This window comes from Barbatula barbatula (genome assembly GCF_947034865.1).
Source record: "Barbatula barbatula genome assembly, chromosome: 2".
NCBI lineage: Eukaryota > Metazoa > Chordata > Actinopteri > Cypriniformes > Nemacheilidae > Barbatula > Barbatula barbatula.
In genome coordinates this window covers 19,202,152-19,225,549 of record NC_136767.1, presented here as the reverse complement: position 1 = coordinate 19,225,549, position 23,398 = coordinate 19,202,152, and the positions used below count along the sequence as shown (strand labels likewise).

Sequence of the window (23,398 nt, the reverse complement as noted above, 5' to 3'; positions counted from 1 at the left end):
GAAAAAATGTAAATGTAAAAAGGATAAAACAGCAATGCTGTAATAATAGGGACGTCTGAACTGTGACTATACAATTTGAGCCGATTTCTAATTATTTTAATAAATTGTTTAAATATAGCTCAACATTTAAACACAATAGATCAAGATTTTCAAGTTCCATTAGTAAGCATGTCGAACCTCTTATGAACCACCATGAAATCAATAAAGATGAAAAGTCAGCGCAAAACCAGCAAGTGTCCTACATTTCAGATACATTTCGGTTTCTCGTAAATGTGAATATTGTCCTCTGACCTCTGTTACTTACTATAAGGAAGGAAGCCATACTAAGAAACCGCCCTTCCCCAATGGCCTACACCCATTGTATATGTAGTCGTTCATATGAAGAAGATGAGGGGTGTAATGGATGTCTGTACTGCTGTGGAGAATTTGTGTCAATCTCCCAAATAAGGAAGCTAGTTATAGTTTTCTCTCTGGTCTGTGCTCAAGGCCCGTTTCTCTCTACTTCATGCCTTCTTTCTCAAGTCACTTCTCACTTCTTTGTAATATCACACTTATAATGTATCGCTTTTCTGTTTATTTTCACTTGATTTTCCCAAATCTTACTTTATGTACTTTATTCAACAATTGCGGGGTCAAATATGGATTAGAAAATGAATATGTGTTTTGCATTTAAATCTAAATAATAGTACTTTTGACTAGTGGTCTTTTGGATCCCACTGTATTTGTGACTGTCTCTTTTATTATCTCTCAATATCTAGATGGGGATTGTATATGCGCGCACACACACAAGAAGCAATGAGGAGTCTAACCACACCCAGCACTGATGAGTGAGAGACAATTTAAGCAGTGAATACAGACAATCTCTAGAGACACCGCGTCATCCCGTTACATTATGGTGGTGTTGATATTACCCCGTTATCAACGAATACTGCCCTTTCCACTTGTGTTTTAGAAAAATCTGCGTTTACACTACACTACCGAAAATGTGTGTCACATGACCATTCAGACACGGGCATGCACACACAAATGTTAATAGTTGTGTTGGCATAAATAAGTTGGTTGTTGATGACAGTTGGTTATTAGTCAGTACAAAATGAACTAGATGGCGAGGAAAAGCAAGGACATCATTGTGTGAATACATGAGGAAATCCATGTTATTAGGCTTGTTTGATAGACAGACTGATCGACGGATGACAACGCAGTACTGGGAGTACGAATCAAAAGCATATGGCTCTCATCGTGTCGATACAGGATGACATAATTACAATTTTTGGGTGAACTATCACTTCAAAACAAAGGCAGCAAACCAGATACTCTGTGGTCACCCAAAGATCAGAATTACTATTACATTACTCTCACTCGCTTTCCTCAATTTCATCACTTATCCGCTTCGACCTGACACTCTTTGGTGTTACAGCAGCCTCTTGACATACAGCCAAAAGAAAAACAACTTTACTTGTAGAGTGTTACATAATTCTCAGCAGGGTAATTTCTTAGTCTACGTGACAGGAATCAGCAATGGGACTACAGACTGGGTTATCCTCTGCCAGTCTGCCTCTCTCTTTCTCCGTTTTTTACTTTCCATGTCTCTGCTCGAGAATGACAAAAGCTAAATGCTGTTTGTTTGTAAACAGAAGTGCTGTGAGGGAATAAAAGAATGGGAATGGTACAGAGAGGGAGAGCAGACGAATGCTTGTTTGTTTGTTACACAACCACTCCTTTCTTCAACCCTGCACACACAGACATACATGAAATATTAATGCTTATTGTCACTTACTGCACACATCTGGAGGATGGTTAGCTAGGAAAAGACATATACACAAGAACATTTCTTTTTTTGTGCGCCTTGTTCTTGTCACAAACGTAGAGTGTAATATATCTAAGAAATTTCACGGAAAGATGTAAAAGCCCTGCAGTATAACACAAACACTCTTTTTGGGTTCAAGTTTTTTGTATCGGCTTATATGTACATTTGAGAAGTATAAATTTAATGATTTCATAAATATGCTTAAGTGTATAAGAAGCCATAACCTTAAACTTTCTCACAACATTTTATTAGAAATGTAATCATTGGCAGAAATACTTAATACCTTTATTTTACAAACACACACACACACACATTAGTTTTTGTTTGAGCTTGTTGGCTGAGTGATTCAAACCCACAGAATTGAACGACCATGTTGACCCATCTGTCTCTTTGGCAGTGGTCTGGAAAAATTACAATTCATGAGGTTCCAACATTGCAGGACTGACTGTACACGTCTGTTTTATACATAAACATGTAAATTCAAATACATTCTGCATAAAATTCATGAGGGATATGTGCATAAACACCTCCACTGCAGTTGGGCCCTGACATTTTCTTTTCCCTGACAAAGGAGCTTGATCACTAATTTACAGGCTAAATTTGTGGTGACCCAACCCATACCAAATATCTATCAGTGATTTTTCTTAGTTTCATGTACCACATATATTCCTTCCTTTGGTTTTAAATGAATTTTTCCCAAAATATTCCTTATTATTCCAAACCTGCAGGGTTATCTAACAAAAGCTGCTTTTTGCCATACAATGAAAGCAAATAGTGACCCCGACACTTCCTGGTCCTAGTCCCGCTATCAGTACTTTGCACCAATTAAGCTTGGAAATCTGGCCTGATTATAATTATTTTGGGTTCTATAGAGGAAATCATATTTTTTCATGTTCTATCAGTTACTTGAATGACTGAATGAACAGTCCCTTTCATTTCAAACAAAATAACTTCCACTCATGTATGTAATGTAATGTAAATGTAAAATGTATGTAGTGAACTCTATTTCCAATTTTGTATAAAGAACAAATCAGCCGGAGATCAAGAGGTTTATAAAACCAATACTGAGATCTAAGATATATATTCTTCCCAAACCAGAGTGTATGAATGTGTTGGGCAGTATAATATTTTCAACACAATAATAGTAAAGCCAAATGCATCATCAATCTATATATTTCTTTATATTTTTATCATTAGAATGAATCCTAAAGAGAGAATCATTGCTTTAAAATTGTAATCCAGCAGCATTGCAGTAATGTTAATGTGGGGTTATGATGGTGACAGATGAGATTTAATGAGATTAAATATGTGTTGATCTGTAGCCGTTACATAACAGACAACAGTCATGTTTAGAATGATTGACAGATAAAGGGATGTCTGCAGTCGCTGTGCTCATATATTCATATGTGTGTGTGTTCTCAGTGAAACATATGACTGTGAACGCAGTTTCTCCTGTCAGTGTCGACTCAGCATTGCAGATGGAGATTAAAGCATTAATAATCTTCCCCTGTGGCACACACATGCACTTCTTCAAGATATGGACACTACTCTCCTAACATACTCATGGACAAAACGAACAAGAAGCTAGCGGCAACCAAACCGTACGCAAGAAACAAACACACCATGTCAGAAAATATCAGTAACATCTCAGTATAACGAGAAAGAACATTCCGCAACCGCCACTTTGCTGTCTTTCATTAACATGGCCTTTTAATAAGCTGCCACTTTGTATCTGTGCTGCTAACATTTCTGGAGACTGTTCACACACACATACATACCTCAGGCAACAAACCGTGTGAGGACTAAGGTGAAATAAAAGATGATATACATAGTGAGAAGACAAAGGCTACCAGCAGTGAAGCTTAAACAAGAGGTCTTTAGAGACACGGGTAGTGTTACGCTAAGCGAGCATGTTATTCAATCATTTCATAAGGGGAAGCAGAATAAAGGGTGTAAGAGAGTGAGAGATCTAAATGATAAATGCAGTACATTGAGTATAGTGAACTTGTTAGTGGCAAAAGATTTTTCTAAGAGACTACAGCAGCTCTATGTACAATGAGTCGTGCTATGCTTAATGACTCGAGTGTTCTTTCAAAGCTCTCTCAAATGAGCCAGAAACCGCTGTAGAGACGCTACTGGCGGGCTGGGGTGATGTTTTGCTTCTATAAATACCCAGCTAACACTGCAAGAACTGTCACAGTCATTTTTGTGGAAAAAAACAAATGATTTGTCCAAATGTTTTTCTGAAACCTTGTTTCTTTATATTTGGTGATTTTCTTTTTGGTTTGGCAAATATGTACCCAATAAAACAATTAAGAAGGGATTGACAGCTTTGACAACACAATATTTCATAATTTTGCAATTACACAGTTTTTTCCATTTCCTAAAAATTTGGACCTACAAGGTTTCAGAAGGACAGCGATGATATGATCTCTAAAATATGAGCGAAGGCTAAAGAAAGTGTGACTTACCTCTTTGGTGATGAATGAGCTGAGCAGCGTCACGAAAGACCAGAAGAAGATGCCACCGCTCAGAATAAGCTTTCTGTTAAAACGGTCCCCCAGGTAACCGAAAATGGGTGCGGCCACCATGAAACTGCAGATGAAGACTAGAGAGAAAAAAGAAAGAGAAGCAGACACATTTAGTCAACTTTGATTTATAACATCGATTCTATACTTTAAAACAGGGGTCTTTAAGAAGGAGTCCGCGGCCCCTAGGGGGTCCTCCGTGGAACTGCAAGGGGTTCGGACTCATTGAAGCTCCCGCTTGCAATTTTAACCTGCATGCAGACAAAAACATCCATTCAAACAACAGAAGCGAAAGAAGAAACGTAACATCTGCTTAATCGTCTCCCTTGTGATAAGTTCAGAGTACACATGAAAGGAGTTGCGTGCAAATAAAGTGCATTCTTACATATATTAACTCACACCACTAGACTAGTTTTTGTGCCATAAACCAGGGTCAGTCATCTCATTGAATCCTTAATAAAAACTAAATTGTCCATCTCACAGTAAAATGAAAATGCATTATGCTGCAAATCCCTTAAAATAATCAAACAATCTATATTAATAATCAAAATAATGCACAGAAAAGTGTGTTTGTGCACTTTTTTAATACTACTTTACAGTATATTTATCTAATCTATTTTTTCACAGGATTTATTGTCACAGGAGCACACAGTCTAAATCATTTTTGAAAAATTGCCCAGATACTGTAAGACTTCCTAATCTTGCAGTTCCTGACAGAAAATTACATCTGATATTCATAATGAGGAAAGATGGCCCGGGGTACTAACACTCTTCTGAAACTACAACGCTCTAGATTTTGAGGAACTGTTCCATCTGCACAAACATTGCAGTGTTTCTGTGTATCTGTATTATGCAACATGAAGTTTGCAGAAATAAATGCAAAGCAGTCCACTGGCTGTACAATAAGAGAAACAAACACACACATCCTTGCACAATGCATGCTCATATGCGCTTAGTTACTCAGAAAGGAGTTTAAAGTCATACAGTCAGGGTCACATTTTCCCCACCTTCTATCAATGGTCATGTTTGGATATTTAATAACCCGTTTAGCGGAAGCTTGAATTTGCTGAAGCCCTGTGTTGTCCTTGGCTGCTTGTTGAAGCCAAAGCCTGACCCGATTGGGAATATCCACTCTAAACAGGCAGAGAGCCCACAGCGGGCCTACTGGGAAATCAACGCTCCCTCCACACATTCAAATCTGTACGAATTACAGTAGCACTCTGCTAAATGATCTGCTATTTCATCCCTGAATTCTACCATTTAGGGTTCGTGATAAGACGGTATGAGGTCGGTTCCAACGATAAAAATATGACCGTGCCCTAAATTTTGAGTAAATAAAAAGCAAAAGTGAGTAAAATATGCTCTAGTGGTTTAAATGAGTCTGATCGGGACATGTTTAAAGGGTCGAGGGGGACTATGAAAAAAAGTCTAGACTTCCTCTGATGTTTGTTCATAGAGACACATGCCTCCTATTTCTGTCGCACGAGGAAACTGGGACTTCGAAGACACTACAAAGTGCTACTTGGTGTCGCAACCTACACTGTTGAGCAACTTACAGTGTCTTGAAAACTGAAGATGCAGAATCAAAACTACAAAAAGTCTCTTTGAATGTCATTTCTCAAAAGGGTTTTATCTCAAAATGTAATATCTACTGTTTCTACAGTCACTAGTGGTAAACTTTAAAGAATCAGGTTATTCAAACATATGAATACTGTCACAATTTACCACATAGATATAGTGTGAATTTAATCACATGGGGTCCATTTCTCATAGATAATACACTGACTGAAATCTCATGATCCTTTAACCACATGTCAAGCGAGGCAATCAACACCTCAATCTCTCATTCAAGTAGAGCGATGATTTTGCACCCCCAGCCACCCCTCTCATTTCTCTATTTTGCGTCTGAGGTGTGTCCTCTGTGAATCGCCCACCTTCATCGCATTGCGCCCCTTTGCCCAGCAATTAATGCTGTGTATCCGCATGTGACTTTGAGACAGAAATACATAGTATTTGCACACATGTGCAGTAAAAAGCTCCTGAAATATTCATGCCTCGTTCATGTTTCCCTCATGAACTGTTCATCCTGCCAAGCCGTAATGAAACAGAACGTCTTGGTTACGTATGTAACCTCTGTTCCCTGATGGAGGGAACGAGACATTGTGTCGAACCGACAGATGGGGTTCGCCCCTGAGAACCTAACATCTTCTGACTACTTTGAAAAGGCCAATGAAATTGTCGAATGAAATTTGCATGCCGGGCTCCGCCCCCGGATATCCGGGTATTAAAGGGGAGCCGGTGTGCTCATTCATTCACCTTTTGTGCTGAGGAGCCTAAGAGCATCTCACGATCGCTGCAGCGGACGGCTAGTGTTGTGGCATGAGGGACAACGTTTCGTTCCCTCCATCAGGGAACAGAGGTTACATACGTAACCGAGACAGATGGGGTTCCTATTGAAAACGCCACAGCACTAAGCCGCGTCACAATCTCTAGCGAAGCGACGTTGACCAGCCTGGGCGAGCCACATGTGAGCGCTATCGCGAAATTTGTAACCTTCCAGTGGGCAGGCAGGGGCTCCCGGAGCTTTTGGCAAAGATGAGTAGCCCCTGCCCTCGGCCACCACAGACGGAGGCCTTGTTCTCTAAACGAGAGCCGTCCGGTACCGTAGGGCTACTGGGCAAGCGCTGTTCCCTCAATTTGGACGTGCGCTATAGAGACCACTTCCCACCATAGGGGGGAATACAGTGGAGACACCAACATGGTCTCACCAAATAGGGGAGAACTCATGGGAGGTATGTGCGGAATGCCGCAAGGTGGACGTCCACCTGGGGGAGGTCATGGGTTGCCACGCGGGGAACGTCTCTCGACGTCTTCCTCCAGGGGGTCACCTGCCGGGGCACCAGAACCGGAGTCGACGCTGGAGAAGGCCAGGGCTGCCGGGGGCAGACCACGTGCGAGACCTCAACGGCCGAAAGGCGTCCGGGTCACAGCAGGCCGGTCTGTTTCTACACTGTCAAAAGGCTGCTGGAGCAGTCCTTGACAGCGCCATCAATCAGCCGACCTTGCGAGAGGGGAGTCGGGAAAGTGGCCTTTCTCGACATCGCCCCCCTGCGCAAGATTGGGTCCGAGGCGTCTTTCCGGGCCACTGATGTGTACATCGTCCGACCCAGCCTGCGCTGCCACCGTGGTCCCCGGAGGGCCAGTCGGCGGCGGCACTACTTGGGTCGGTCTTACCCCAGGGCTGCGGCGCATGGCAAACCGACGCTCACGGCGGTCCGAGCGAGCATGGCTGACATCCTGACGTCTGCTCTCACCTGTGCTCGACCTCCCGAGGGAGGGAGCTTCAGGGAATCGCCAGAGTCTGATGCCAGCAGGTCGCGCTCCGATGTTGCAAGAGACACTTCATCTCCACGGCTCGTGTCCGAGCGCGTGGCTGAGGAATAAGATGGCTTAGGACCATCCTTGGGGAACTGCTAAACAAGCGAGACGGGGCGCGAGCGGTCCGCGAGCCGGCCGGCTGACGGATTAACGCTCACGATAATCCCCACATCTCAAAGACTTTATATATAATATAATGTATTATATATATATATATATATATATATACACAGTGTATATATTGTCAGATATTTTCTGTATATGTATATCTTTTTTAATGAGGAACACAATTTACTGAAGGCAACTTATTCAAGCACTAGAGTGTCTTCAGGAGGTCGCAATGACATTAAGTCTTTGCCTACAGGCTGTTTATGAACGAACATACTTTCTCATTCACTTATTCATGCCTGCATTTCTGAGATGTCACATACACACCTGTACTTCCAGGTAATTACCGTGGAAATTGTCATTGTTTAAAATAAGCACGCTACTTTCCTGTATATGAGCCCCAAAGTTTTTTCTAAAATATAATTTAAAAGGCTGATTTGCAGAAAATGTCACCGCATATCCCCCTCATTTAGAACGCAGTGTTCCTCCGTCACTCTTCTGTTTGACTTCTGTTTAAAATTCATGTCTTGAAACTGTCAGAACAGCAACCGGATAGATGAATGTACACACATGGCTCCTCCATCACGTTATTTCTACTTTATGGAATGAAAGATGATATAAAGATAGACTACACCCTGTCAGTGCTTGGACAGATAATGACAGACACAGCAGCCTCACACTTTTCTGAATTCCATTCGATTTAATATTCTGCAAACTTAACAGCGACACTCTGCTGGCTTTAGGAATATTTCTCTGGGTTTTACATAAACTTCACATGATGACGCTGTACTTTTACGAGGGGAAGAAATGGCTTCAGTGGCACAATGATTCACTCTAATGGTTGAAAGTTCTTCTCCGTGACAAGCACTGACGTGACATGCACATAAAGGCAAAAAATGAAATGGACATATACTTTCTACATAGTTTGTGTTCTAGCATCCGCCTTGCTTAAAGTCTAATTGCCTGCAACATACCAAACCTCTGACCCAAAGAAAACATTTTTTTAAATGTTCACTGACTTAATAGTAATAGTCATAAAAGAGGATCGACCAGATTTTTCCCACAACATCTGAGATGCCACATGCCTGAAACGTCTCTGTTTTGAATTGACAGCTGACACTTGATGACCAAACCCCATAATGAGATAGCAGAGATACTAGTTTGCATTCCGTTACCTGTAAAAAATGATAAATTGTGGCCTGATGTACAATAAATTATTAAATGTTGTTATCTTACGCTGATGAAGATTAATTTATTGACTTTATATCTTTAAGACTTAAAATATCACAGTTTGCACATCACTGTGTCTGTATTTGGGTGCTTTAGTTGCAAAACTTATATGCAAGTAATGTGTCAGATATTGACGATGATGTGTTTACTGACAGAAGTTATGATTACTGGTTTATATATTTATATATAAGGCCTTCGACCAAGTGTTTAATTTTTTTAATTTATTTTCATTTCGGTGCATCCTTAGAATAGGGCTTTACTTTCTTATGAAGAACACAAAACATGTTTTGAAGAGCATTTGTAACCAAACAACATTGAACCCCATTGATTTCTATTGTATGGACACAAATCATTTCTCATAATATAGGTTTTGAATCACACAAGGGTGAATAAATGACTGAATCTTTAGATTAAGGCCCTTTAATTCAGCTCATAGACGGCCTTCCCCTTACAGCCAATTGTGCTTCGCGGCAGTGTGGGTGAGAGAAATTTAATAGGCAGAAGTGGGTTGTGTGTTGTGGGCAAGCTGTGGATGACTAAGCTGAGGACTTACATCACGATGTATTTATTTGCTTTGATATCTTTTATACTTAGGGTTCATATAATAAACTTAAGTGAGTCAGCCTTCAATCACAGTGAGATAAGTAGGAGTGAGCCATTTCGTGTAGGAGTAGCCTTAGAGAATGACATAATTGTGAGCAAAGAGGAGGCCAAAACCAATTAGATACCTTGAATTGTTAAAGACAGTGCCTTCTGTACCTTGAGTTTGTTTGACATCACTATTGAGCAGCTTTTATTTTAGGTTCTTCATGTAACAGGTGAGGACTCCAAGCAGATGCCCTTCTTTGATCAAATACAAAGCTTTATCGGAAATGCGTTACTATGACAACGTGGGGCTGTACCTGTGTGTGCAGGCGTCTATCTGGTTTGTGACTCAGATTTCACAAATTAACATGGCTTTGTCCTGCAGTAAAGGAGAAAAACGCTCGGTTATGGAGCCTTCACCTGTGCTACAATAATTCACTTCAGTGTGACTTCAGTTCTCCAATAAAAAGTTCAGGTGGCTAGTCAATGGGTGTGTGAGCACAGAAAGATCGTCACTACCAGATAGCTAAACTCTAAGCAGATTGTAGAGAGGGCACGGACAAAAACGCATCACCTTAGGGAGCCAGGTAAAGCAACTCTGACCCCAATCGCACAAACGATTTTTGAAGGGCATCGACATCCAAAAGTTTGATATTCTATACAACTTTATTATGCCTCTTGCATGCAAATTGCTGCTATTCAGACAGAAAGCAAAGGATAAGAGCAGAGCTTGGTGCAGAAATCCAGATTAGTGTGAATGTGTCAGGGACACCCCTGGTCTACAGAGAAAGTGTTGATGAAACGTTGTTGACATTCATAAGTACAACATTTGCCATTTGACAGTGTTGCACTGTCAGCGTGATGCTCTATTACAAAACCTATGGAGGTTAACGTGATGACATCTTTTTTCAGTGTCAGCCTCCCTAGTGCTTCGAAAGGGAGAGGTGGAGTGAGCCATTGGTTGCAATTCGCAACCTCACCGCTAGATGGAGCTAACTTTCATAGACTGGACCTTTTCGGTTAAAAACTAATAAATAAATCAAAGATTGCTACATAATGTTGGAGAGGTTACAAAATTGTCACATGCATGTCTATTAAGATCTTATCTTAGTCATTTATTATCCCTGTTTGTGCTGTGAAAGTGATAGTTCACCCAAAAATGATTTTATTTCGCCTACTATGGCAGTTAATAGGGGATGAGATCTGTTTGGTTACTGAGATTCTTACGAATAAATTCCTTTGTATTTAGCAGAACAAATAAATGTACACAGGTTTGGAACAGTCTGAGGGTGAGTAAATAATGAAAATATTTTAATTTTGGGTGAAATATCCCTTAAAATAAAACAGAAAGTGAAGCTAAAGTATTTATGACTGTTTGTCACAGTATTGTAATGGACATTATTATAAGCATAATAGTTATAGCATAATTCTATTTAGCTAAAGAGGTTTATGTATATGAAAGCTTCTAAAGAATATTCAATAATTAAGATTATATATGTGTTAAACTTCAGATATGTTATGTGCTCTGAGAGACAGCCATTCATGGTATTATGCAGTATGTGGTAAGAGAGAGCAACCGAAAGATAAAGAAAAAGCCATGTCATCTGTTTGGAATATGATGTTAAAGCAATAAAACAGATGAGTGAGAATAATCGTAAAGCTGATCACAGTATGTTACAGTGCGTGTGGTCACTCACTGGGCATCAAACATACAAAATACAATGAATACAATGTACTGTATTCATGCTATTACGCTTCTGTTTTTAATAATCCGAAAGTGACTTCGCAAAGGATTAAGCTTTTTTAGGTAACCTTACATGTTTGTCTGTTGTTTTTGCAAATAATATAAATGTAAAAGATTAAAAGGACTTTGCCAACACAGTGTTTAGTTGTTTAAAAAATACTGTGTTTTTAATTTCCTATAAAGTTTTCAAGGTTTCAGTCTGAGGGAGACAAAATGAGGCCAGTCTGTAATATGTAGATTATCTAGATGTCATACGTTGTGTTACAAATTTGCAGGGGAGTTCATTGTTAAATTTGAGACAATGCTTATTAATGGGTGTAAATGGAGCACACAGTCTACTGTGACCACTCCTTTACACAGGTATTCAATGATGCTGTCGGTCGAGTTGTTTATAATACACACAGTACATCTAGATTTGATATGAAGGTGAATAACTTTTGTCTTCAGACAGCATAAAGGGATTAAGATACACATACCAAATGAAAAGACGCTCCCACTAACCGATCACACAAAGCTCCGGTAAATAATAGTTTAATACTCTTGGAATGTCACTGCATTTTTACCTCCCATTCAGATTTCAACCTAAATGAATGGAATATTTGCAGCATGATGACAAGTGCAGAAATTATGCAGTTCCTTGAAAGGTTATTCTACCTGTCAAGAAACACTCTTGCCATGTTTTCTATATCGTTCTCTTGAATTGATGGAATTCCTGATGTGTTAACCGAGAACCAAGGAATGATCATGTGAACATCCAAGTAATGTGTTTGAAATGAAAACAAGTCCTTAGATGGTAATGCTGCAATCTGTAATTATTGTCATCTCTGTTTGAAACACAATTGCATTTTACTTTACGTTCTTATTTTTAAGTGGGTTGAAGTCAAATGACGTAAAACTGACATTTCCCGCAAAATTGTACCAGATAGCTTCACTTATAAGTAGGCTCATTATTATAAACTTACCGCTGCGAGTACTGATTTTTCTTTTACATGCTCTGTGACTACTTTTTACCACAAAAAAAATACGAATTGCGGCTTTAGACGTGAAATGTGAACCCGGCCTTAAGAAGCTATATGGTGGATCTTAATAAATTCTTATAATGGCCTAGAATAAAGACAAGGAGTGGGTTGTGGTCTCCAATGGAAGTAGAGTTCTCATGGGTTTAGCGTAACACATCTGAATGTAATTTCCATAGCACAACAAATATGCATACACTGCATTTCTTAAGAAAAAGGTTGGCCACTCTTAAGTCAGATGTTTTCAGTATGTCACACGCATTCAGGAAAATGCAGTTTGGTAGAAAGGTGTGGTACATTCACCATTTACTTGTCACATCCACACCAGGAAACAAGATTGATACCTTTTTTGTCTGAAACATTTTGCCTCTTAACACTCACTGTAATGAGAATTATCAGGATTGTATTATTCACAGTACTTCGCTTTACAAATATGTTTTTAAAACCGCAGAACAGACACAGTGAATTGTGCACGTCAGATCCATTCATGCCTCCGCGTGTTCCGACAAATGACAGTCAATGGACGTCGCAGGTGCAGAGCAACAGATGCTGAGGAAATGACACTAAACAGGATATTTGTTAATTTTTGGTGTGCATGCTTGAATGCATGTGCTTTTTCCCATCAATGTATGTTTACAATCTATAAAGGCCTCAATAGAAAGGGGTTGCTTGACTAAAAGAGAGGGGGAAAGCCAAAATAAACAGATGAAAGTATAGAGGAAGCAGGGAACAATGAGTTTCAAAGCTCGGCTACTTTCAGGAACAACAGAATGACATACATTCGACAGACATTTTCCACATATACTCTTTTTTTTAGACAAATAGGCATAAACGTATTTTAAACATAACATCAAGCCAATAAGATCAAAGACGGGGTGATTTCTGTGAGACATATCATACATTCTGTCATTACTTCCAGCTGAAGTCTGGAAGCCACTGGAAAGACACATGGACAATGGCTTCTCAAATACTCCCATGATCAGTGTTTTAGCGCTAGCAGAAAGGAAAATGGATGTGTCACAGCTGCTAAAACGGAAAGCTGTTAAGTGACTATTACTCCGTTCTGCTCAAAACAGAAAACTTAATAGCCGATGACAATCCTTTGCCGTACACTCAGGGGCAAAACGGCCATGAATAACCCACCCCCACGTCCTGTTGAAAGAAGGGTCCATAGAGATTTTTCCACACCGCCCCCCTCCTATTGTAAATGTACTTGACCAAAGCAGGCTTTGATATGGACATCCTTAAAACATGACTGAATGGGTTCATTTCAAACAGCTGAGGCAGTCATATCATTATAGGGCAGATGTGGCAACAATTATTGATTTCAGTTGTAGGAGGGTGAATAGGAAACAGTTAGGCCTACGTGGTTTGGTGTTGGTAAATGAGGCCGTCTTGTCCCAGGTTGTTTTTATAAATTAAAAATGGCAGATTAAAAATGAGCAAAAATGCCTCTTGGGAGCTAAAATTGGATGCTAGCAAGCTAACACTAAACCGATTAGAGATATTATTGAGTGTGCTACACAGGTCCCATATAGTATACTAATGAGGATTGTTGATTTAAAGGAATGCACAGGAAATGTTTCCGGTCTCCATAGTAACATAAGACAATGCAGGCAAAACGTATTTCTGAAGCTGAATGTATACATGTAAATAGTGTCATTGAATGATGTGCCATAGGAAATATGTATGACACTATTATTTGTCACATTAGAACAATGCGTATTGTTAAACTTAAAATTGGTAATGATTAATCGGCATGACTGAACGCCCATGAACGGACATTCTCACATGCATGCCAATGAATGAATGAAAGATATTTCTTTTCATGTGCGTTTCTTCTGGAATTCTCATCTTTACAGTAAATGTGTGAGGGAGGTGTTATACACTCTCTTCTAGGTGTGGAATTACTACAGAGACAGCTACAAAAATGTACCTCAAAAAGAATTAAAATTTTTAGGTAAAACCTTATAGTTCCTGTTTGGATAGTTCCAATCGACAGAAACCGGTCCTGAGGTACATTGACAGTGGCGGCTGTCATACATCTGATGGATCTATCTCTGTATCTGCACAGAGCAAGACTCCACCCTCAACATTTTTCTCACCTCACCTTCAATCTCACGCATACCTCAGTAAGAATTCCCCCTAAACTGACATTCACCGCAACACAAACACGCAGGGTTGCCTGTGCGGTGAACATCACTGGCATTCATTTCAATTACTTCATTGCGAGCCATTTCAAAACAAACTATTTTAGGCTTTAGCAGTCCTGGCTTGCCCGAGAGGGTGTGTATGATGTGTGTGTGGGAACGCATACGTTTTTAGAAATTCCCAGAATTGAGCCATACTGTATGGAGCTAAACAGAATGTAGCATTGACAGGTGTCGGTGCTGCCAGGGTTCAAGGGTGATTTTATAGTTCGCTTTTGGAAGTGGTCGTAAATTTTCTTGGTTCATTTTGGTTTTCATCACTTAATTTCTGTTCTCACTATTGGCTTTTAGCTGCACTCAAACCTTTCAACAGATCTGAGGAGGAGAAAAGCCGCTCTTATAAAAAGGAAGACACTCAACACTTAACAGTTTTTTTATACCAAGCCAGGTTGACCGGCAATGATATGCCTGTCATGTTTGTCAACTATTTGGTTGTTGGTTGCGCTATAGTTAAAAATTTCAAAATGAGCATTCAAAGAGCTACGGTGGTCTTTTCAAGAGGTTTTTATTTCGAACTAAAGTTTTTGCTTTGAACACATCTTAAAATAGACAATCACCACCACAACCTTAACTAGATTCCTTAAATTGGATCCATATGAAAATGCACGTTCTACATTAAGATTGAGAATCCTTCAGCACTAAAGATATACTTTAACTGGGCATTCATGGGAAATACTTAAGTGTAACTTTGACTGTATTTTTACATTATTCGCCTTGGTTAGAAACCAGAATTGAGACGAGAAAAGATAATATCCTGTAATTTGCTTGCTCACGGCCGGTTAAGCTCTGCGTGATATCCGGTAGCTGGTGTTTTTTAAAGTGGGTGTGGAGTTTTCCTCTCCAGCCCAGAGCTGTACATCTAATGATAGGGCAGCATTCAAATGACAGATCGTGTAAATGCGTGCGTGTGTTTACATTAAGGTCTTTACCAAATCTGTTTGAACCAATGTGACAAATTTACTCACAACCCTTTTGTATACATCACATGTGATATATTAAAGGGTCACACGCCCATGTTCCCCCTCTCTGAGAGCTATAAACTGTCTGACCTTGAAACATAGCTGTATTGTGTGTGGATGGGTGGATCTGTCCACAGGAGACAGAAAATAGACCCTCGTCTTGTATTGATTTGTTGATGTCTTTCTCAAGCAAGAAAATACTAAACAGGGGACTTCGGGTTTCGTGCAACGTCTGATCTGTTTTTGATAGGTGAAGGACTTTTCCTGTGTTCCATTTTTGGATGGACAATGCCCAAGACTTTAAACAAAAGCTTGTTTTGATTGGCTGCAGGTTTTTTAATAGACATGTACTGGTTACACGCTTAGAGAGTGCTGAGCATCAGGGTGGGGTTGTGAGACATGGCCTAAAAACTCCCACTCTCTCTCTAATGTTTTATTTGTGCCCAAAAAAGGACCACTATGATTTTTGGACTATAATTTAATATTTTGTCTTTCGATTGTGGGGTGATAAATGACCAACAAATTATTCCACGAGATTTACTAAACATGTCAATCTGAAGCTGTAAGTCCTACATACTGTATGTATTTATAGCATGTGGATTTTGTCTACTGATTTCTCATAACCCTCTGTCAGACTTGGGTGATGGAAAGAGAAATTGGTTTTGTTTTCTTTCTCGCATTTTTGCATCGACATCTGTATGCCATTGGCATTGGTACTGACAAGCAGGTGCCATTCTTTCCTCCTCTTCTTCAATCTACACCTCTCCGGTTCCATTTATCTCTATTGCATAATCTCTGTCTCTCTCAGGCACATCTCATGCTGTGTCTGTCCTGCTGTGGAATCAATTTTTTCTTTTCTTTTTTACTAGATGTCTATCAATTTGACATAGCAGAAACAGACATAAAGCAATGTGTTCTGCCAGGCACTTAATCATACTGAGACAGTGAGAGAGACAGTGAGAGAGAGAGAGAGAGAGAGGGGGGGTGGGGGTATTTGGGGTACGCCGTGCTATAAGTGTGAACAGCTGATCATACACAGATACAGTAGCCCCCCTCCATTCAGGGCAAAGACATCAGAACCCGTACGATCCTCCATTAAAATGAAATCTGAGAAGGGAACAATTGTGCCTGTATAAACGTACAGTGGAATGACAGTAGAATAGGAAGCCTGTGCGAACGTGTGGTGAGACAACTCGCTGTTTAAATAACGGCTTTCGGTGGCTCGTGGCTATGAAAGCCAATATCCTCACACTTAGAAATGTCTTCTACGTTCAAACTCCTGAATATAGCACATTCTTTGTCTGGGTGGATATAGTCATGCACCTGGGCTACAGTCATTCAGTCATCCTGCCTGGCCACAGACGGCTGCTATATAGGACACATGCTCCAGACTGAGAGGCTAGACAGAGACATGGACACAGCAGAGTTGTGTCGGAGTTCAGCAGCCGCACTCACTGCCGAAGCGACAGATGGGACGGCCGGCAACGGCTCCAGACGTAAACCTTACATGCAGACAAGAGCTGCCATCTTTGACTAGAGGGCACTGACCCCTTGATCTTTGAAGTAACAGAATGTCTAATTAGAACAGTAATTTGTGATTGCATAAAAAAGACACAAAAAACTCCATATTGTAGTGACTACTCGGAACAACATATAAACTGTATAATCAGGCTTGGCAACCACTCACATTTTTTCCAGAAAATATTATTCCTGCTTTTCCAACTATTTCCAGAACGTCCTGACATGAAAAGCCTGCAGACCACCCCCTGCTTCAACACTAAACTTCCCTGCGGATCACGGAACATTTTAACATTCACCTGCCCTAAAACTCATCCCCATCCATCCTCAGCAAATATTTCTCTAATAGACGTAGAGAGGCCTCGCAGATTCCCCACACCCAACCCCCAAACACTGATGTCACCTACCTGACAAAAGAACACAAGGAGCCCTCGGGACAGTAATAACAGCCAAGTTAACACTCTTCTCTGTCCTCATTCTATCCTTATTTGTTTTATCCTCTTTCAGATATCCAGAACAGCCAGAAGGTTATGTGGATTGCAAACGTTTAATTTCAAACCTGTCATAAATAGCTTTTTCCTACCTAAAGGTAGGGATTAAACTTAGCCAGTACAAAGAAATGAATCGTGGGAAAAGGGCATCTTGTGACAGGTTAACATTCTGAGTTTGTGATTGACAGGTGTAAGACCCACAGACAAAAGAACATTGCGCACAGCCTGGTAAAGTCAATATTGTTCGGATAAGATTACATGAGAGCTGTTTGTGTGTCATTCTCAAGTTTAGACATAGATTTGTCTGGACAATAACACTGGCCATCACTCAAAAAAAGAAAAAAAATGATGGACCAGACATGTGTCATATAATGTGTTGCATTATTTACATGCAGTGGATGAAGTATTTTAATGTATCAGTGCTGTTTTGCACTCTATAACAACAAAAGTGACCATGTTTAAAAACGTATGCCTTTTCAGGCTAAACATTTTATAAAAAGATATTGTAGGTATTTTTAGGGATAAAACCATATTGTTTTCTAATGAAGGCAAAGTGTTATATGTTATTTTTGTTATTTCACATAATTGCCTCAAAAAGTTACATTAGTGTAGAGAAAATTTAAATTAATGCTAAAATAAAAATTACATATATATTTTGTGGTGCAATTTAAGTGTGCAAAAACATATTTAATTCACATTAAATACTTCACATGACATATTACAGGAATATGTTAGGAACAGTATCTCTCATCCCCTTTGTTTTAACATATGCATGTTTTGGTAAATCAATGACACAAGGGGCCTGAATCACACCGCTGAGGTAACGCCTGACTGTCTCTTTGTGTGCAGTATGACATCATCTCTTTGGTACCTGATACTCCAGCCTCACCACAGGCCATCGTTCAGTGATTTTACTGTATATTTGCAGCCTTTTGTTATGAGAATAGCACATCATAATGACGGATCGATCGACAAAAAAAGCCCTTCAAAGTTGAATTATATTACATTAAGCTTTCTCCCCCAACCTGTCACTGTATTTCACCTCCTGTTTTATGGTAGAGTACCTCAGTCAGCTATTCCACAAAACATTCTTTAAAACGTTAATCTCAACCTTCATTCATGGCATGTGCACAAGACAGACATCCTGCCACAGACTGTGGATTTTGGGAAGGCTAGCTCACCAGAGACAAACCCACAGATGTGTGTGGATTTGGGTGTGTGTGAGAGAGAGAGATGTGCAGTGTGAGGCAGCCAAACACCAACAGTCAGACAAGGGGACAAAGAGGGAGAGTCTTTGTTTACAGTGCAAAAGAAGGAGAAGCAATGATGGCAATGCTAAAGATCACTTGAAACTGCTGGACAGTTTTCTGGCTGTTTAGGAGTATCTAATACACTATGTACAAAAATACAAATGCATTATTTCATGGAGCTTTTAAATGAAATAAAACAATGGTGAAATTTGTCATTTTAATGAGTGACCCCACCCATAGAAATCAAAGTACAGCATAATGTCATAATAGGACACACTCCAGCTGATCCCATGGCATCTCTCCATGACTTTTCACACCGAGGTTTATAGTCATCAGCCAGAGCATCTGAAATGTCGTCGTATTGTGTGAAGACTGGGGTCAGACCGGGACCATAGGCCAAACAAAGCCAGCACAGGCACTTTCTGCCCCCGGTTAACATCCAGCGCTGAACAACGGGACTTTACCAAGCTCATATTTCTCTAGGTGGCAGCTTAGTGGTTTAGGATGTGAGCCACTAACTACACCGGTAATGTCTGGATGCTAACCCTCATGCTGCAGAAACTCTCAGCAAAGCAAATTCACCGCTGCCAAGGGGGGGAGTTAAGATGGTTCTTGTGAGAGTTTTGCTTGAGGGTCGCCTGTAGACACGATTAACCTGAACACATAATGCATCTCCTCACAATACTATGAAGCAATTTCCTTCTGAGACTCATCCTATAGAAAGTTTCCAACTATTTATTAGTATTCCCATAGGATTTAAATGTTTATTTGCTCCCAATTACTGCAAAATCGAACACAGTGTGGCAGAATATATATGCTGAAGTTTAAATGGCTCAGCTCAGGAAAAACAGCTAAGAAAGTCTCTCTCTCTCCCTCTGTCTTTCTTTCCAATGTACCTCTTGCTCATCTCTACAGAAAATTATATAAAATCATCGATTTAAATAAGGCTTGATGACACCTCTAGACCAAAAAAGAATCAAAAATATGTATTTGACCCTTTTAATATATCCCCCTCTTTAGCGCTGAAAGTATGATTTACGTGTAAATGTTTTTACAGGCCTCCACAGGCCAGCTACTTTAATATTTTCAAACCAAATGAATGGGGTCAATAGATAAACACAGTGCTGAATCTGAATCCCAGACATGACTATACAACAGCTCAATGAGGCTCTGTGTTAAGTTTGTGTGTGCGCGTGTGAGCATGTGTGCTTGTTGTATATATTCTGTGTATAACAGGCTGTGTGTGTGTAGTGTTTTCATGCAATCCCATACGCATTCTATGTGCTTTGATATGTGTGTGAACGCACAGACAGGTATGGTTTATGTGTGGCAGCGTTTAAATCACAGAGGGTCACTAAAGCGCTCCTGTAAGACCTCCACACAGTGACTCCCCTTTACAAAAGCTATTTGACGTGGACCCTGCCCAGTTCAGGAAGCCCAACCCAACAGCTTCCAAATACCCCGACTGACCCGACAGTATAAACCATGCGCGAGCCTGCCGTTATAACACTGAACCCTCTCATTCATCCCCCTCTGTTTACATCCACTGATTCATCACCAACCACAAATAACATTTAATGATGTCATCATGCCTCGGCACATGTTACACATCACCGTCCGTTGCATATAACTAGCGTGCCATTATTAGCTTTTTATTTCAACCGTTATAAACGTGCAAATCAAAGCCAAAAAAGATGTACGCATCCCTGAATTAACAAAGCTCAGTGTGTTCCAGAATAAACTTGTCTTTTCCTCCCATTAAAAGAGGGCTTTTTTATGACACCCACGTGATGCAGCACCATTCCCCTTTCCTGTAACCAGACTAAAATAACATTACGGTTTCCCCTGTACCTGGACTTTCACAGGACAATTTTTAGCCACGTTGAAAAATTTTTTCAAACAGAAGTATAGGAAAATGCGTGTCATTTCCAGGTGGTGTTGAAATGGTAGGATCAGCGTGCAGGGTGGGTCTCCCTGTAGCTCAAACAACTGTGACAGTCCGGTTTGTTAAAGCCAAACAAGTGTATCAAGCACAGTCAATTACATCGGCTTTGTGGAGATGAGGGGGGTGGAGGGGAGCACCTGATCCAGACTTTTTTCTCTCTTTGTTAGCCGTGTCACTCCGGCTACAGGGAGCTCGATGGCTTTTAGTTCTTTCTTCCACCGCGTGTCAGTGATTAGTCAGTGGGTTTGTTTGTGTATGTGCCGTGATTGCAAAACCACTTAATTATGGGATTATGCCAGACTTACCTGTTTGCAACAGGCCAGCTCCGCTGTCATTAACTCCGAAGTGTTTCTGTATGTCAAGCAGGACACCTGAGAAAGAGAGAGAGATTGGAATTAGTGATGTGTGACGCAGATGCAGGCCTTAAAGCGTAATGTAAGGTACTGTAACTAGTGTATTAAAGCACATATTTGATGACTTCATTGTGAAATGTCTTTTTTTTATTTTTGAAGTGTTAGAAATACATGACGGTTTTATAATAACACAACAATCAAAGGCGTATGAATGCATGACTGTGTGTAATCCTATAGAACCATACACACACTCAAGTTTAATTCTCAATAATTATTTAGATATGTGCAGGAATGACTGTGATTTGAATCATCTCAACATATGATGTTGTCCTATTGATTTTTCCTGTAGTTGTGCAAGTTTGAAGACCTTTTGATCAGGACGCAACTCGCTCTTTTCTGTAATTGCAGCTTTCGTTGCATAGCTGCCTTCAAATCAGCGGCCTCTCTTCTTGACATTCTTCCCTTCTGATGACTTAAGAAGTGTGAAACTGAATTCTGGAGTCTTTTAACAGTCAAACCCCTCAGACGCACGCTTTGATCTTCCATTTGCGTAAAATCAAACGCGCATTCAGACACTTCAAGAATGGTCTAAATGCCTGGAGAGGCTATAAACTGGCTCTGTGACTGACAGCCAATGGAATTAGACAAGGCCGAGGAGACCCGACGTGTGAAATGCGCACCCTGCGATACCGCTATGATTGTTAAATCTCCGTAAATCTCTAAGCGGCCCTTTATGAATCAAGATCGGCTTCAGTGCAGTTCACCTGAACACCTCATGCTATTGAAATCTTGTAATCACAAGCTTTGTGACACAAGTAATCACTTGTAATTGCCTTCACAGTGTTGCCTGTTTAATTATGTCATTCCTTTGAAAGTCTTATAAGGAGACGCACACATAAGACGGGAGTGGCTTTAGTCATCTTCGAGTTTCGTTTCGGCCGGCGTGCGGTTTCCCATCGCCACCCGTTTTGACTTGTCACTGACACGGCGTGAAGCAAAGACGCGCTGAGAAAAACGTCTGAGCAGGTGGGGGCCCATTCGCGTGAGGCGACAAATGCAACATTCTTGTCACACGTGTCACTGCACCTGCTTGCATTCCAGCACAGCGAATGTGGTTTCTCACTGTATTATCTTGCTTGAATACATTGAAAGTGTCTTTCAAGTGTTTTTCTTTTGCTCTGTAAAAAGCAAAAATTCAAAATCGAGGTATTTATTAACATCTCCAATCTTTCAATTCTAAATGAAAAATCCCTATCCGACATTTTGAAAGACTTCTGAAAAAGGAAGCAGCTCGGATCTTGATATTACTATGTAGCTAAACATTTTTTTGCACCCTGCTGTACACGATAAGCAGATATCTTGGTGTTGGATATCTCCATCCTTCCCTGTGCTCCCTAACATGGTGTTCCCTCCCTATTTCCTCCATTCTAATCTCAGGCAGCGTAGTAATTAGCTTGGTCATACTCCTCCACTGCCCTCCATCCCTCCATCTCTCATCCCACCGGGACGGGTATCCCTGTGCCAGATGGTGCTGCGTTTCTCCCCCTTCAACTGCGACCGCACCTGCCCACCCTTACGCCTGCCAAACACACAACCTCAATCGCCGCGATCTTCCCACCAAAACTCCCACAGGCACAGCCGATGAAAACAGTGTGTATGAGTTTGTGTATCTGTGTAACTGTGTGGGGTGAGAATCTGCAGGGAACGCAATATTATGTTTGTGCCACACTGTTGTTTTTGTGTAATGTGTAGCCTAGTTATTAAGAGACGTATACATTGTTTTTCTTTTTTCAGCTTTGAAACTAAATTATTAGTTTGAAAAATGTTAGATTGATTCAGTATTGTGTGAATATTGTAAGGTCAAATATTATTTTGTTATTAAGTATAAAGCTCAATATTTTTTTTCAAACAGCCCAATGCATGTTGCTTCACTCAGTGTATACACAGCAACTGTCATATTAAAGAATGGTGTGTTCTTTTTGGCAGACAGTACCGTTCACATGTGATTTACTCTCTATTTTTCGCTTGCTCTTCTTCCAGGTCTTTCTCTGATAAAGATACGCAGGCTGACAGCATAGCAACACCTGACTTGAAACTTTTCAGAAAGGTTGTCATGAAGCATTTGAGGTGCAGCAGCTCTGACTACATATTGCATCATACGGTAAGCGCTTCAGTATGTGGGCGATTCTGCACAAGGTGATGCAAATGGCACCAGTAGATTCATCGACCTTCCAGTGTCCGCCTTGTTGCCGCCAACCCTGAAGTGTTGCCATAGT

General features: G+C 40.4%; 1 protein-coding gene across 1 annotated transcript in view; it reads right to left on the bottom strand.

Moving 5' to 3' along the window:
• The window catches only part of spns2 (SPNS lysolipid transporter 2, sphingosine-1-phosphate), a 60,697-nt gene that overhangs the window by 21,486 nt on the left and 15,813 nt on the right, over positions 1-23,398 (bottom strand). The window contains exons 2-3 of the mRNA XM_079450442.1: positions 21,075-21,140; positions 4,279-4,415 (exon numbers count right to left, since the gene is read on the bottom strand). Coding sequence (XP_079306568.1) covers positions 4,279-4,415; positions 21,075-21,140 — 203 coding nt within the window. The remainder of the gene's footprint in view (positions 1-4,278; positions 4,416-21,074; positions 21,141-23,398) is intronic.